Source organism: Mesocricetus auratus, unplaced genomic scaffold (genome assembly GCF_017639785.1).
Source record: "Mesocricetus auratus isolate SY011 unplaced genomic scaffold, BCM_Maur_2.0 Super-Scaffold_100001, whole genome shotgun sequence".
Classification (NCBI taxonomy): domain Eukaryota; kingdom Metazoa; phylum Chordata; class Mammalia; order Rodentia; family Cricetidae; genus Mesocricetus; species Mesocricetus auratus.
Genome location: NW_024429187.1, coordinates 480,322 through 497,057, shown reverse-complemented (window position 1 = coordinate 497,057; position 16,736 = coordinate 480,322). Strand labels below are relative to the sequence as shown.

The window sequence follows — 16,736 nt, the reverse complement described above, 5'->3', positions numbered from 1 at the left end:
GGGTATCAAATATGTCTATAGGAAGAATAAAAGTTCTCACACTTTAGAATAGAACACATGAGTCTGGACTCAGTGTCTGAGTAGAGAAAGGTTTCTCAACCAGGTATGAAAAGTCATTGAAGATGAACAAATTTGGCTACATCAAAATTAAATATACACATATAGCAAAATACACTGTAGTGAAAATACCCATAGCAAACTGAAAAAGTGTAAATATGCATAAAATCCACCATATATATTATAGAAATCATAGAGGATGGGGTGAATTTTATAGACTTACAGTTTTCCTTAGTTGTGATAAAAAGTAAATTGGATATAAAACTTTAAACTCATCTTGTACTTCCCCTTTGGAGAGAGTGATAAAAGCCTCTACCTGTGCTGTGGAGGGAGGACCCTTCCTCTCACCCCTGTGCTTCTGATGGTTCTCTAGCAATCATCAATGGAAAGTCCTCCTCACAAGTTGTCATTCAACTTCCTGAGTACTGTAAATTTTCGCAGTTAGAAGCCCATTACCAAGTATTATAATTAGCTTCAGTTGTCATCTTCCCAAACCCTGTGGTCATCTGTTGGGGTTTCAATTAAGGGACTGGCCAGAACAGAGGAGTATGACCCCATCTATAAGAGACTGTCTTGATGACTGAGGTAGAGGGGCACAGCCCATTCATATCATCCCTAGTCGGATGGAGCAGGGATGAACACTAGCCTGTGAACAGAGAATCAGGCGGGGTAGGGGAGTGCGATGACTCAGACTCAGACTCTCCCCCGCCCCATTAGTTACTGGGGAGAAAAAATATACACTGAGTCAGGAATCTGTCGAAGCAGGATCTCAATTTATTCCAACAGGCAGGAACTTATATAGGGCTGAGGTAGGGGATGGGAATCATAGGATGGGGTAAGGTGAGGTGAGGAGTAATTACATACAAACTATGGGGATTCTCCATGTTTCTAATGTTTTAATTACAGTGAACCTAAAATATTCTTTCCATTAGTTTTTAAATTTCCAATACACATATGAGGAATAGTTTCAATATTTGGGGGTGTTATGATAAATCTTGAGGGGGACCTTGGCAGATTCCATGGCAGGCAAGGGTGACCAAGACAGAGGGACAAACATGTCAGACAAACAGAGCTGAGTGAGAAGTTTTATTAGAAAGGGAAGGGGGGGTACAGAGACACAGGGACAGAGAGAGGCTAGAAGAGAAGAGGGAGACAGGAAAAGTCCTGTCTGCCCCAAGGGAAGACCGGAAAGAGAGTAGCCCAAAGAGAGGAGTGGATAAAGAGAGCAGAAAGAGAGGAGCCGGAAAATGAGCAAATGGGCAGAGGTCTTTCTTTCAAAAGGCTGACCGGGGTACTGCCTGAGTGCATTCTGCCACGTGTCAGGGGTAGGCCAGCATAATGCCTGAATCCAAACAGGTGGTAAATTAAAAGTCAACAAAAATTATAATCCCTCCTTCAATTACTGAACTCTGCAGGTATGGTTCCAGCTTAAGCAGGAATCTACCATGCTAAGTTGTAGTGCTGAAGACCGTGCCTACGTAGGAAACAAGCCTTAATTTACCATGAATGTGTATAAAACTAATGGGTTACTTTGCTAAATTTCACTATACAACCTGTATGACAGTTGAAAACTCAAGAGATACTAAAACAAAAACAAAATGGGGGCGGGGTTCAAGGACCAAGAGAGAATAAGTGCAATTCACAGTTGAAGCTACTCCTAAGTTACACAGCTTTATCGGGTTTTGGACACAAAGTCCAGGGAAAGGCAAGCCATGGTCTGCTGACAGGGTATCAGAAGGTAGGGCTGGTGCCAATCAAGTTTCCCCATGGTGATCGCCAGCCAATCAGGGGCTGCTAGCTGACGCCGTTGGGCCTTCTCACGCTGCTGCTGCCGTTACTCCCACAGAGGAGCAAGGACAGGGCCAGTGAGGACAGGGCCAGTGACAGATCTTGTGGCCCTCTGAACCGAAGCATAGAGTCAGTGCTGAACCATCACACTGGAGTGGTGCTGTATCATCCATCCATCCGTCTTGCTCCGTCCCTGACCCCAGAGAAACTCAGCCCTCAGAGTTCAAAGGGTTAAAGACAACGGATATGATTATTAGTTCTCCTTTGGACCTAAGAATTTTCTCAGCCTCTGTAGTGACCGGAGCGCCGTTCCCATGATGATAGAAAATGTATATAGAGCGTCCCATACCAGCCATGTTTTGGGGCATCAAAGGACAACGTTTGGTAAGGAGATGATAGGTTTGTTCTCAGGATAAGGCTGGTAGCTTTTGCTTAGTCTGTGAGGCAGAGGGTATGCATATGAGCCTTACATAAAAGCAATTGTCATCAACAAAACAGAGGCTCAAGTATAAAAGGAAAAATGGAGAAGGATAACATTACCTCTCCACCACAACCGCCCCTCCCTGCGAAAAGGAGACATTTCATTAAAACAAAGCAAAACCAACACTAAACCAAACCAAACTCTCTGGGGAAGGTGGGGACTGGATTTTTGTTCCACAAGGCTTTCTGGAGAATATATGTCACAGTTCTTGGAAATGACACATAGACTCAAAGGCATACCTGAGTACCGCCCCCCTTTCCAAATAGATCAATGACTGAGTAGTGAATAGGACACAGAGAATGTGGATTTTTTAAATGGGGGTTTTGTTTTCTTGCGGCTTTTCTCTGGTAAATAACGACCTGTCTGTTTGCCTTATGTGCAGATGGGAAGAAACTGCTGACCCTCTGGACCCTGCTATGTGGTGGTGTTGTTGTTCTTCTTTGGGGGTTTTTCAGTTTTCCTAGAAAATGTAAGTGATCACTTTACCCCCTAGAAGATCAGTCTTTTCATAATCATGCATTACATTCAGAGTGCCGGCTGCTGCTGATTCCTTCAAAACTGGGATTTCATGCCCTTGGAAAGGTTTTCCTTCTAACTGAACATCGACATTCACAAGTAAAGAGCTGTGGAAGAGTAGTGTAAGTGTTGTGCGGAAGGTTCCTTCAGTCTGAAGCAGGATGAGAGGGGACTATGTGCGAGTCATGGTCAGGTAAAGCTTACCAACAGCTGGGCGAGTGTGCTCCCTGTTAAGGCCTTATAGGTACAACATTCATGTCAGAAAATGGAGCCAGCTCTGACGGCGGTGGAGGTAAGGAGCAAGCTGAGGTTATGCTGTGCTGCCTTTCCAGAGTGTGTTAACTGTCACTGCCACATGGGGGTGTGGGCAACCTTATTCTCACAGAAGCAGTGGTGGGAGACATCACCCTCGACCTCAGCATACAGGTTCTTCTGACCACGGGGTGTCCGGCTTTTCCACACAGGCACTGGATGGTCTTACTCTGTCACGAGCACTGCCATTTTCTCTCTCACACACCGTTGCTGGTCTTGCTCCACTGAGACGTCTTCCTCAGCAGTGTGACAAGGTCGCAACACACCCCCAAATGAGATTAAAACAACAAAGAAACCTCATTAGCCCCATTCTTCCTCCAAGTGCTGCTGATGTTTGCTACTTGATGCAGAAACCTCCTTGAGATCTTTCCTTTGCTTGTTTTTCTTTCCCTCTCCTCTGCTCCCTGCCTGCCTTCCTCCTTTCCATTCATCCTCCCTCCCTTTCTCTCTTCAGGGTCTCATGTATTCTAAGCCCATGGTCTGCCATGAGACTGCATCTCCAGCTCAGACCGCTTGGTTTAGTTCACTTTCTGTGAAGACCATTGTTGTTTAGAGCTGATCCAGGGCCTTGCTCACGGTAAGCTTGGCCTCTTGCCATGGTACTAAACCCCAGTGCTCTTCCTTTTTCCATTCAAGTCACTTTGGCAAGGTTTCTGCTTCTGCTTTTCTCATGAAACCTGTAGTCCAGTTTACCAGAAACACCAATGCTGCTAATTCCAGTAGCCATCATCAATTTCATCTTCACTGACAATCCACACTCATTTAAAAATATTTTCTCTTCAAAAATTTCATACTATTATACAATATATTCTCATCATATCCATCTCCCTTGCACCATCCACAGGAGCTCCCTTCCAATTTCATGCTCTTCATTTGGCTATGCTAACCCACTGAACCCAATTAGTACTCCCTATATTTACAAATGGACAACCTGCTTGCAGCCATGTCTCCACAGGTGAGTCACTCCCTCCCTCTGCAAGGATCCACTGTCCATCCAGCAAGGATGGAGCCTCAGAGAGAGGGCCTCCCCAACTGGTGTTAGAATTTTAACTGGCTTGATACTGAGAAAAGTCATCTCCAAGCAATTAGTCCTTGATGCAGACACAGAGAACTGGTCAAACTGCCAATCTAAGTAACTGAGCACTCAGCTGTGGATAAATCAGCTGTACTACCCTCCCCCCCAATCCAAGGTTCATATAGTATCACAGAAGACTAAGTGGAAACTATGTAGCTCACTGATGGATGAGGAAGAGAGCTATGAGATGGTGACTTCCTTTTGTCAGGTTGGTGCTGACATCAGCTCAGATCAGTTCTGCTTCTCACGTTTTAAAACTCCTTCCTGTCTACATCACTGCTGACTCCATTTCCTTTACTCGTTCCATCTTTTCCCTTGCACTTACAGGTCCAGTGTTCAAACATGTCCCTTTATGCATCCAATCTTAGAAACATTGTTGGCCTGCTGGCCTTCGAACTGGTCTCAAAACGTTATCACATAAATGCATCTCTAATCTGGGACCATTCTTTGAATTCAATCAAAATTTTTAAACCAATCTAGCTATTTGATTAGCTGATAAACATCTCAACCTTAATCATGATCATGCTGAAATATCTTTCCCTCCCTCTCCCTCCTTCTCCCTTTCCCCTCCCCCTCTCTCCGTGTGTGTATGTGGGGGGGTGCGCGCGTGTGCGCAAGAATATGGGTTCTCATTGAAGTCAGAGTCAGCCTTGAATGTCTTTCTTCACAACTCATCCATCTTGTTTTGCAGACAAGAGCCCCTCATTGGGACCCAGGGCTCTGATTAGGCTTAGCTAGCTAGCTAACACTTCTCAGGGATCTGCATCTCCACTGCTGGGATCATAAGAGAGTGTCACCACACCCAGATTTCTCCGTGGGTTCTGGAGATATAGTTCAGGTAGTCACACATTAATAACAGTCTATTAACTGAGCTGTGTCCTCAACCCCCAAACTCTTTATCCCTCTCTTTTCTCTCAAGTCCTTTATCTGTGATGGTCCTCATCTTGGGGAACAGTAAATATATTCTTCTAACTTCAAAGTCAAAACACCTTATGCATTTTTCAACTTTTTTCTTTTCCCCTTTCCAAATAGAATCAGTAAAGTATGATGGACTGCCTTTTCACTGAGCCAAAGGTGAACTCTCTCCATTCACTTGCCGTTAGCCAGACAGCACCTCATTTTCTCCTCTGATGTTTGTCTTTCTTCTACCGTTCATCTCTGAGAGCAACTGTGGCTGTATCACATAATAATGCACTTTCTAGTCATTTTTTACATTATTTTTCCTACTATGACTTTATAATAAAAGTGAGTCAGATTTGAACTGGCCACATTTTAAGGTTCCATAATCACTTATGCCTAATGGCATCTGTATAGGCAAAGTTTATTTTTAATAATTAAGAAAACTCATCAGATCTGTTGGAAATTTTTCATTCACTTAGAGCAAAGTCTTATGAATGGCTACACTGCCCTTGATGCACCTAGTCACTCTGGACTACTGATGTTCTGGACTACTTAATCCTTCATGTGTCTGTAGGAACGTGGACATCTTCATTATTTGGTGAACAAGCCAGGCACAACCACCTCAGATCTCTGCATCATTTCTTCCCATTGCTTAGAAAAAAAGTCCTACCCTGGAGGCGGACATACCTCCCCAGCCCACCTTTCCTCAGGTCCACCTAGGCCATCATCACCTTTGTCTATCCCTGCCCTGAATGTTGGACTAGTACCCAGCAGTCTTCCTTATGCCTTGACCTGGGTGTACCTCATGAGGAACTACATGGCTTCAGACATGCAACTTTTATAAAAGCAAAGGGTTTTTTCATATTCATTTTTGTATTCCAACAGCTACAAAAAGATAAATGTCTGCCACAGGCAAAGTGCTCAGCATGGGTGTAGTTGGATGTACAAATAGAAAAAAATACACTAGCAAATGAATGATAAAACTGAATTTCTCGTAGTCCAGGTTTTGGACCAATTATCTGATAGTAATTGTTTATTTGAGTCCAATATTTTAGGGTAATTTGGGACTTTCTTTTCTCAAGTAATTTCAGTGAGATGAGTGTTTCTGCTGTGTTGTCATATCATACTTCATGTATATATAGAGCCTTACTGGTGGTTAATGCTTCCAGTTGAATAGTCTCCCATTCATAGGCTTGAGTGGGAGGCATCCATTTGTTTGTTTTTCCAGGATTGGGGAAAAATACCTTAAGTATTGTTTCTCTCAGGGTTATTTACAAACAAATAACTTCATTGTTAGTATTCAGGCATCTGTCCTTGGAGCTCTGATAGGATACATCTCTGGAGCACTGCTTTTCTTAAATTACGACCTCCATATATCTAGTACTGTGAGTTAGGGAGGAAATAGGAAATGTAAAAGTTAAATTTCATTGTTTATCTCTTGCCTGATTTCTTTCCTCAAGAACAAAGGACAAAGTAATAGCATCAACTTCTGAGGAAATGCTGTTTTTGAAAAACAATTAGTATCAGGTCAATAGGAAAGAACAAAGTCTTCAATGTTATAACTATAGAGGAATCCATTTGTTTGTGGTAAAGTATCTGAGGTGCAATATCCAATTTTAAGAGAAGTGAATAAATAAATAAATTCCAGTAGTATGAAATACCAGAAAAGGTGTCAGAGTAAATTCCATTTCTGGAAGTCGGTCACTGCTATTTTAAGTTACAGGGAGATGTTAATTCTGCAACGCCTCTTTCTCACCGCTGTGCTCTTGGTTGACCTGTCATTGTAGAGATAACAGCTAAAGTCATTTGACTGACATGGGATGTGAAAGCAAAACCCGTTTTATCAGTGTGAAATATAGGTGAATCTTTCCCAATGATTGTTTTTCTCTTACAGTTTTTTCATGTCGTATGTTCATTTTAGTTGGAGCCTCAAGAGTCGTCAGAAATAAGACATGTGACGATGAAACAAACATATGCACGAATTCCTGGCTTAAAATTAATCAGAACTGCTTCTTTCTTTTCCAACATAAAAATGCATGGCTGTCTGCACAGGAGAACTGTCAACGCTATGAAGCAAACCTGGCTAAGTTCACCACCAAGACAGAATTGGTTAGATTTCCCACTTTTCATGCTGAGCAGTAAAGATGCAGAACTTTTGCCTTTGGGGAAGTTGGAGCTCAGAAGGGAAGACAGACAACTAGAAATACTCATAGAAAATACATAAACTACACAGCATATTAGGTGTAATCAAAGTATATTATCACTTCTCCAAGTGGGTAGATTGGAGACAAAGTCACATTTCCTTGAAATGATGACATCTGAGCACAGAAATGACATTGAGGAAAACTGAAATCTCTGGGGGAAAATATAGTGGCATCACAGGATTAAGATAGGCAAAACGCCCCCCCCCCAAAAAAATAAAGAAAAAAAAAAAAGAAAAGCCGGGCAGTGGTGGCGCACGCCTTTAATCCCAGCACTCGGGAGGAAGAGGCAGGTGGATCTCTGTGAGTTCGAGGCCAGGCTGGACCGACAGCCTCCAAAACAATACAGAGAAACCCTGTCTCATAAAAACCAAAAAAAAAAAAAAAGGACTCATTTTCTTTGCTGAGGCAAATATAAAGTTGGGCATTAGGTACTCAGCCCACTGTAGGACCTGTGGTAGGTGTGTGACAGATGCAAACAAGGGCAGTGCCTTGTCACATACTGAGAATGAGACTGCTAGGAGCTGTCCCTGATAGAGCTCTGTTTTGTCACAGGAAACTCTGATGAGCCATGTGCAGGCACTGCGATCTTCATTTTGGATTGGACTGAACAGACGAAATTTACGCACATACTGGGTTTGGACAGATGAAAGTGTATACAATAACTTGTAAGCCTTCAATATGCTTTATTTAGTGTTAATTATAAATCATGGTAAAAATTCTAACTCTATAAACAACTATGCCTACTGCTTCTTTGTCTACATTTCCCAAACTGGCCCTCCAACAGATGCCAAGGAGATCCTTCAGACAAACCGGTAATCTTTTGGGAGCATCTGCCCTCAAGCACCAGTGCTGGTTTAATTGCGTTGTGCATATCTTCCTTCTATTCTAGATTTGACAGAAGTCTAGGCAGTTTAACTCTTCCCTGAGCACAGTTTACTCTTGTGTGTGCCCATGTGCACTCATGTGGTGTGTGTGTGTGTGTGTGTGTGTATGTGTGTGTGTGTGTGCGTGTGTGTGTGTGTGTGTATGCGTGTGTGTGTGCCCATGTGCACTCATGTGGTGTGTGTGTGTGTGTATGTGTGTGTGCGTGTGTGTGTGTATGCGTGTGTGTGTGTATGCGTGTGTGTGTGTATGCGTGTGTGTGTGCGTGTGTGTGTGTGTATGCGTGTGTGTGTGCCCATGTGCACTCATGTGGTGTGTGTGTGTGTGGTGTGTGTGTATGCGTGTGTGTGTGTGTATGCGTATGTGTGTGTATGCGTGTGTGTGTGTGTATGTGTGTGTGTGTATGCGTGTGTGTGTGTGTGTGCGTGTGTGTGTGTATGCGTGTGTGTGTGTGTATGCGTGTGTGTGTGTATGCGTGTGTGTGTGTATGCGTGTGTGTGTGTGTGTGCGTGTGTGTGTGTGTGTATGCGTGTGTGTGTGCCCATGTGCACTCATGTGGTGTGTGTGTGTGTGTGGTGTGTGTGTATGCGTGTGTGTGTGTATGCGTGTGTGTGTATGCGTGTGTGTGTATGTGTGTGTGTGTATGCGTGTGTGTGTGTGCGCGTGTGTGTGTGTATGCGTGTGTGTGTATGCGTGTGTGTGTGTGTATGCGTGTGTGTGTGTATGCGTGTGTGTGTGTGCGTGTGTGTGTGTGTGTGTGTGTGTGTGTATGCATGTGTACGCACTGCTGAAGAGTGAGTGTATGAAGATTTACTGATGGCTACCTTGCCTTTAGCCACCAAGGGTCTAAGAATATGGATGAGAAGTGATTGGGAAGATAGATGATTGAATATTTATTCAATATTCCAGAACTTCTCTACTGTCCCATGCCTGAAGAATTAATTGTTATCGTTAGACTCAGGTTTTGTTCTGGAAACATTTAAAATTTCCTTTAACTTAAGAGTAGAAGAAGGACTTAGAAGATGATTCTATTTTTCACAGAGGAGTCACAGGTTTCCATGCACCGAGTGCCTTTTCCATGGCATGTGCTCATTCTGTGATATTAATTTATTGTACCTCCCAAAAGATTTCTTCAACCAAGAGATTTTTCATGGTCATTCATTCTATTTATATCAAACTTAGGTTGAAAATACAAAATGACTGGAAAGGAGCAATATAACTAATAATTGTGGTTTTTTCACCTTGAAAACCAATGTAAGACATCTGTAAAGCAAGTTAATTTTGAGTGCAAAACATAATGCCTATGGTGTTTTCTTGAAGTAAATATTGGCAGTTTAAGATGTTATATATTCCCATTTTTTAAGAATGAGGAAAGGTATGAGCTGGTGAAAATGTGTTACTTTGCTAGGATCACCACAATAAATGACACAGACTGAACAACTTAAGCAACTGATCTGGAGTCTAGAAGTCCACAGTCAAGGTGTTGTCAGGGTCTGTTTCTTTTGCCCCCTTGCCCTGGTGTGTAGGTGCCTGCCATATCACTCTATCTCGCTATGGCTCAGGTTGAGGCCTGAATTGTTTCTCCTTAGCAGAGTATCAGTGATACATGTAGTAGGGGAGTGTAGTTCAGTAGTAGAATTTACCTAGCAATGCAAAAGCCCTGGGTTCATTCTCAACATGGCAAAAACAAAAACAAAAACAAAAACAGTCAGATTATATGATATTAGTGTTTATACAAAAGTTATTATTTCGATGGGCATTGGTGGTGCTTGCCTTTAATTCCAGCACTCGGGAGGCAGAGGGAGGTGTATCTCTGTGATTTTGAGGCCAGCATAGTCTACAGAGAAAGTTCCAGAACTGCCAGGGCTGTTAACACACAGAAACCTTGTCTCAGAGAGACAGAGAGAGAGAGAGAGAGAGAGAGAGAGACTTTTAAGCCAGGCATGGTGGTATGCCTGAAGAGTAGGGCTTCCACATGTGGGATTCCTATAACAGCTGATGGGAATACTGGCATATGGGCATAAGGGAATGTGTAGGCATGGAAGTACAGAGGGTCCTCTCTGTCTATAGGCTCCATGTTCAGTCTCAGCCAACCACAGATGGAAAGCTGGAGAAAGCAAGCTAATTATGCTTCTACTGAACATGCCTGGCTTATTTTCTTGTCATGATAGCTTGATAATAGAGCATAACTACCACTTACGTAACATGGACATAATTCTAGCAGCATTATTTAAGGACAATCTGAAGTCTGTGAGGGGATGTAGGGGGCCTGACCTGAGAACCTGTGGCTAGTGGTCTTTCAACTACTTCTTCAAGGATACGGAAGAGCTGACTATACACATATATTTTAGTGAAGAATAATCATTGCTGACTCATGCCCCTCCAAATAAGGTACTGAAGGCATTTTGATTACATTATAATCAGAACTTCACCAAGATTCACTGTCACGCAATTTCTAATTTTGAATTCTCAATATTACATGTTTATATAAATGACCTAAAGTAAGAACTTCAAAAATCATTCCTAGTAACTCTGCTTAGTGCCTTGCATAAGCCATGTCACTCTACTAAGTTAATAATAACTATCTCATAATGGAATTGGTTCCCAAGTGACCAAGTGAATCCATACTTGAAAGTTATGACAGACCTCTACTGAAAAGCATGAAAATGTTCCCTGAAATGCAAGTTACACTCCCTCACACAACAACGCTAAATGTCTAAATATGTTGATTTAGTCTTTTCCATTCCCAGCATAAATGGAAGAATCTGACTCCTCTCTGCAGGGTTATATTTTCTCCCTTGTTGGCAGCATGAAGTGCCAGGGTTTGCTGCTGAGGAGTGGCGTCACACACCACCTCCTCTGTCAAGTCCAGAGGTTAAGTGTGATGGTTCATAAGAGAGGAACAGTTTCCATAGCATCCTCTCCACAGAGGACATTTGAACTGTGTTCATCAAAGTATAGATTCATTTTAGGAGGCTGTTCTGGGTCTGAAAAATAAAGAAGTCAACCCTTTGTTTTGTTCCAGGAAGAAAGTCCAAGATCACGGTGATTGTGCCTTCATGCATAAAAATGGTATAGACAGTACCAATTGTGATGACCTAAGAGACTATATTTGTAGCAAAGTAGGCCAGTGCCCTTGAAGAATTCTTCCATCCGAAAGAAAATGAAAAGCAGTGTCTTCTTTTATGTATGTTAAACGGATGGTGATGTGTTTTTGTTCCCATCAATATTGTTTTGAAATATAATTTGGCTGATGAACATTTACATGAATTTTATCATCAAAATAGTTATTAAGAAGTCTAGAGATTAAGCTAAGTTTGAGAAGGTACTGCTGGGTCATCGAAGTTGGTGCATTGGGGGTTGGGGGAATGAAAAGCCTTGCTCAGGAGTGATTTGTCTCAGTGGGGCACACTGGAGGGCAGAGAGAAAAGAAAGAAAAGTCTCTGCTTGTCTGAAATTCATCGAAATCTTCAGAAAAGAGAAGCAAGAGCTCTGACAGGAGATGAGCTGAGAAAAGTTTCATTTGTTTTCAATACATGGTTCATGTGGAACTGTGAACGAAGGCATGATAGGGAACTACTCTGATCCAAGGCCTGTGTCACTGGAGACCAAGCAACTCTCCACAGGTCTCTAGACTCTCAGTCAAACTGAAGGATGAAAGCCTGAATCTATTACTGCCACAATGACAGAAAGAGTGAAGGAGCCAAGTATTGTCATGAGTCACTGTGAACAGAACATAAGCAGTCAGAGGTAGAAAGGAAGAACCCAGGTGACCTCAAAGGATCCATAGAGATTAGCGGAGATCTGCAAAGCTGTTTCACTCAGATCCTATATAGTACTGAAAGGGTCTTAGGGGGAAGAGGTTAACACTGGTCATCATTAAAAATCTCTTCATCCACCATAGTCTTTTCTCATATATGATCCTAGGGTTTGTTTTATATGTATACACGTGTGTGGAGGAATACAAGACATTAACTAGAAAATGGACTATGGGTGGGGTAAGAGCTCTGAAGGAGGAAAGGGAGTAATACATACATGTGACATGAAACTGGGAGGAACACGGTGAGGAGGGTTGGGACCATCAGGAAGAGGACAGAAGGACCAGAAGGACAGAGGAGGAGAGTGGGGCAGAGCAACTTATAAGAATAAAACATACAGTTCCTGAAACCTGTACTGGGCTAGATAAGTGTCAGCTCATCTTGGAAGGGAGGGCTAGGTCATGCAGCATTTAGGTAACTTTGTGATTTAGAATCTGGTTTGCCACTTAGTTTTCTGTGGTCAAGGAGCCTGAGTTTGTATTTTGGAAGTTGAAATAGAGACAAGTTTGGGGAAGACAGGAACTGGTTCAGAATGGAGAATCCTAGAACAGTTTCCATTGGGGTCTCTCATCTTTTCCTTTCATTCTAATAGATTCCTGCCTCCACCTTTATCATCTGGGAGAGTTGCTCATCATCCTTAATCTCAGTGTAGTACTATCTATAAATACAATATGGGGGGCAAGCATTGGGTTGCAGGCTGAACTAACCGAGGTGTGTTTACAGTAGCCTTAGCTCACGGCTTCAACTACAGTGTCTTTTGTTAAATATTATCATCTCCAGAGTCATTTTAAGGACAAAGGAAGGTTCCCATTCATTGTTCAGTAGTCAGTAGATATTAATTAAAATACATAAAGCATAATTGATCATTTACTCAGAACAAAGCATACATGAAAATGTGATGATGAAACCCATTGTTTTGCAGGCTGATTTACAAATTTATTTTAAAACTTAAATATCTTGCATCTTTTAGAAAAGGAAAGGAAGCCATTACATGCCTGTAATCCCAGCACTTCAGATGTTGAAGCAGAATGATGAGGCCAGGTCAGCCTGTGCTACATAGTGAGATCCTGCTTAAAAAACAAAATAAGGTGCTGTGGAGATAGCTCGCTCAATTCAGTGCTTGCTGTGCAAACACAAGTTTTATTCTCTATCACCCATATCAAAATCCCAACCTAGAAGCCTCAGTTCATAATCTCGGCAGTGGAAAGTCAGAGAAAGTGTTCCTGGGGCTTGCAAGCCAGCCAGTATAGGAAAGGTAAGCTCCTCTCCCAGTGAGAGACCTTCTCAAATACCAAGGCATATGGCTGGATGAAGAGATGGGCTAGCCGCTCTTGTAGAGGACCACAATTCTGTTGCTAAAACCCATGTCCAGGAATCCATCTCTACCTGCATCTCCAGCTCTGTCTGACACCCTCTTCTGGCCTCTAAGGATACCTGCACTGACACGTTCATGTTCATGCATGCACACAAATCTACACTTTTTAAAATAAAAAAAGGTGATAGGCAATAGAATAAGGTAACACTCAGTGTCAACTTCTTACAGATGCACCTACATGCTCATATACATACACAGGCCAAAATAAAATGAAATTCTATTGTTTAATGTTTTAGCTTAGCTTCATTTTTGTGTTCCCCAATGTAATGAATTCTCTTTTGAATATTAACATTTCCTACAAACTATGTATTCTTATATCCTTTAGTATTTTAGCTAATTCTTTGAGCAAATTAAAGCTTAAATTATTTACCTGACATTACACTAGGTGATAGAACCACATTTAAAACCCTGTTCTTTCTCATACTCAGTATAGACAATCAATAGAAAAAATAGAATCCACATCTCATCACAAGAAGATTTTATCAACATTTGTCACTCACTGTATAGAATGACCTTTAATAATGCTTAAAATGGGTTGACAGGAGAAATAGAGTTTTTTAAAAAGAAAATAGAACTAACATGCTGTGCAAGAAGTGTACATCGTCTGAGAGGGAATCATACATGCTCAACTTTCTTGTACAGTGAAGCTCTCCAGAACTCAATGCAGAAAATGTCTTATGTCTGTGTATGACGAACTTGCCACCAAACCATACTGAGACAGAAAATATATATAGTAGAAAGAGCCAGGCTGCCCTTTGGTGAACAGGACTTTGAAGGAAAAGATAGCAAAGAAAGCGGCAAGGGAGAACTTCATGATGATGATCATGCCTTTCTTCAGGATAGCTGGGTGATGCTCATCCACTCTCAGCCTACCCCAGATGGTACCCAGGATGGACTGCTCACATTGGGTCAAACAGCTCAGAATTATTTTCCATCTTACGATTTTCCATGGAGTGTTAACCAGAGACCTTAGACTGACAAAATCATAATTGGCTTGTGTTCTGAAGCCATCTTTCACTAGAATGTCTCTCCAGATATATCTGGCTTCCTACTCTTTATACAGGGTAACCTTTGCTTAACACCTTGACACACTTATGCCAGAATATAACCCTTGGTACATTATCTTGTAAGTGACCAACTTTGAATTACAGAAGAAAACAAATTTCAAGCAATTCAAAATCCTTAAAATGCTACTATTGTCCAGAGTGGATCAGAGCTAGAAAGGGGTCAATGACCTGTACTATGCCTAGGAGACCCACACCCAAGCAGAATGTAAATTTACACTCAAAATGAATGCATAAGAATGGAAGAATCACAAAATACGTATAGTTGGATGAACGCGAAACATCACACAGAAGGATGAATTAATGCACAGCAAAGGAAACATTGGGTGGCCAATGTCAGAAAGAAAGAAAGGTTTCAGACTGATTGAGGTGTTCAAAATAAAAGTATAGAAAACTGAACCCAGTGCAAAATAAAAGAGGGGTAGAGTTGAAGTAACAAATAACATGAATTTTAAAAAAGAAAAAAATAGTCTATGTGGTAGTGGTCTGAGAACTTCAGTATAATGTCTGGACAGGTGAACAAACCTAGGGGAGTTTTCTAAAAAGCCAAACATCATCTATAAAACTCTACACCAACATAGTTAATAGAAAAGAAAAGTGTTTTCTCTGAAAATTTTGGTCTTACAGCCAGCATTTACTGTGAGAGCTGGCTCTGTAACCAGATGAAAAAAAAAAAAGAAACAAAACAACATTAATTGTGAGTAAAGTGACCTCAGGTCACAGGTGTCATAAATACCCATGTGAAAAAGCCTATCAACACAGAACGGTGAGCAGCTACCCCAACTCTTGTGATCTTCAATCAACAGAGTCGACCACATTTCTACTTTCTAATGACAGACAACTGGAGAGTAAAATATATAACACAATCTACATTGAAACCAAAACTAAATATCCAGGGACACAAATCTGCACGCGAAACCCTAAGTGTTTTGAATACAAATAAATAGAAGCCAAAATCAATGAAGTGGGACTCTCATTGAAGAGTGCTTGTCACTAAGATGCCAGCTTTCTGCAAAGTGAAAAGAATTACACTGTGGCTCAAGATGAACTGTCCGAGGACACACATGTCTCCCTTCATCACTGTTTCCTGTTGCACGCTTCAGTTCTTAGGTGGAACTACTCAGAGAAACCCTGTCCTGAAAAATAAATAAATAAAATAAATAAATAAGCAAATCTTTCTTTTTCAAACTAAGCTCTTTTGCTGTCTATGCAAACATGGCTTGTGAAAAAGAGGACACTGTATTTTATGCGTAGCCAATATAATATCATAAAAATGCAATGGATAAAATAGTTTCTGAAAGAATTCATGTAACACAAAATTAAAGCAGTATATATGCCTTGTTTTGTTAAGTCGGGATATCCGACTGTATGTAACCGAGGCTGCCATGAATCTCATGAAAAACCTGTTGCTTCAGCTTCCCATGTGCTGGGATGCCAGGCTTATGCCACCATATGTGACAAAAAACATTATTAAAAACCATGTTGTACATAAGAGCAAATTTCAAAAACAAATCACTAAGTCCTGTCTCATAGTAATAAGAGCTAAGTATACAGAGAAGGTTAATTTCACTGTGTCATGCATGCATTGATCTCCTCAATGTTAACCTAATACCTAGAATTTTTCAAATATTGAACGTATATGACTAAAACCATAATTATAAGAAAGTGATACCACAGGGTTTAGTTTTAATGAATCTATTTATGAAACAGCTCCTTGTTGATGCTTCACATGACCAGGAGGGGGCACCAGAAAGCCAGAAAACCTTCAATGACCTAGCTGGCATTGGAGATCTGCAATGTCCTGGAACACAAAATCATTAGGTGGTGGTTCTTAATTCACTGGCTTTGAGGGTTCTAGGAACTAGGCTAATCCTGTCCTCGACGCACAAAGAAACTACGGATTCAGTTTCATTTCTCTCATATTGATCAGGCATTTCATTGCTCTAGTCATTCCATCAATATTGCCACACACTATCTACTAACGTCTCTGAAAAAGTTCCATCTTTTTAACTTGGGGAGGTTATCGAAACCCACATGGTGGGAGCAAAGAGCCACAGCCTGCAAGTTGTCCTCCAGCCTCCACACACACCACAGTGTGTGCGTGTACACACCACACATGCACACCAATTTTAAATGTCTAAACATTTCGGTCTGTTTTTCCTTATTATTAAATGCTGTGTTAGATAAACAAATACGCATATCAAGTTTAGACTGAAAATAAGTTAAGTACTAACCCTGTGGTATCAAAGTCAATCGTCCTTAAG

At 41.4% G+C, this 16,736-nt stretch overlaps 1 protein-coding gene across 2 annotated transcripts; it reads left to right on the top strand.

Moving 5' to 3' along the window:
• The first annotated feature begins 1,869 nt into the window (after positions 1 to 1,869).
• LOC101829496 (C-type lectin domain family 2 member F-like) lies at positions 1,870 to 11,479 on the top strand. 2 transcript variants are annotated; one of them, XM_040743702.1, is made up of 5 exons: positions 1,870 to 2,229; positions 2,709 to 2,795; positions 7,024 to 7,238; positions 7,886 to 7,998; positions 11,241 to 11,479. In XM_040743702.1, the coding sequence occupies exons 1-5, from the start codon at positions 2,160 to 2,162 to the stop codon at positions 11,353 to 11,355; spliced, it is 600 nt and encodes a 199-aa protein (XP_040599636.1). In that variant the 5' UTR covers positions 1,870 to 2,159; the 3' UTR covers positions 11,356 to 11,479. The 2 variants fall into 2 exon arrangements, with proteins under 2 accessions (XP_040599636.1, XP_021079297.1); XM_021223638.2 differs by having other exon boundaries at positions 1,871 to 2,229; positions 7,051 to 7,238.
• Positions 11,480 to 16,736: the final 5,257 nt, after the last annotated feature.

What these genes read in the sequence shown, in the direction of transcription:
- LOC101829496 (XM_040743702.1), top strand. Translation starts at nt 2,160, where the DNA reads ATGATGATAGAAAATGTATATAGAGCGTCCCATACCAGCCATGTTTTG. An exon ending in GCATCAAAGGACAACGTTTG is followed by an intron (nt 2,230 to 2,708) that starts GTAAGGAGATGA and finishes CCTTATGTGCAG; the next exon opens with ATGGGAAGAAACTGCTGACC. An exon ending in GAAAGTGTATACAATAACTT is followed by an intron (nt 7,999 to 11,240) that starts GTAAGCCTTCAA and finishes GTTTTGTTCCAG; the next exon opens with GAAGAAAGTCCAAGATCACG.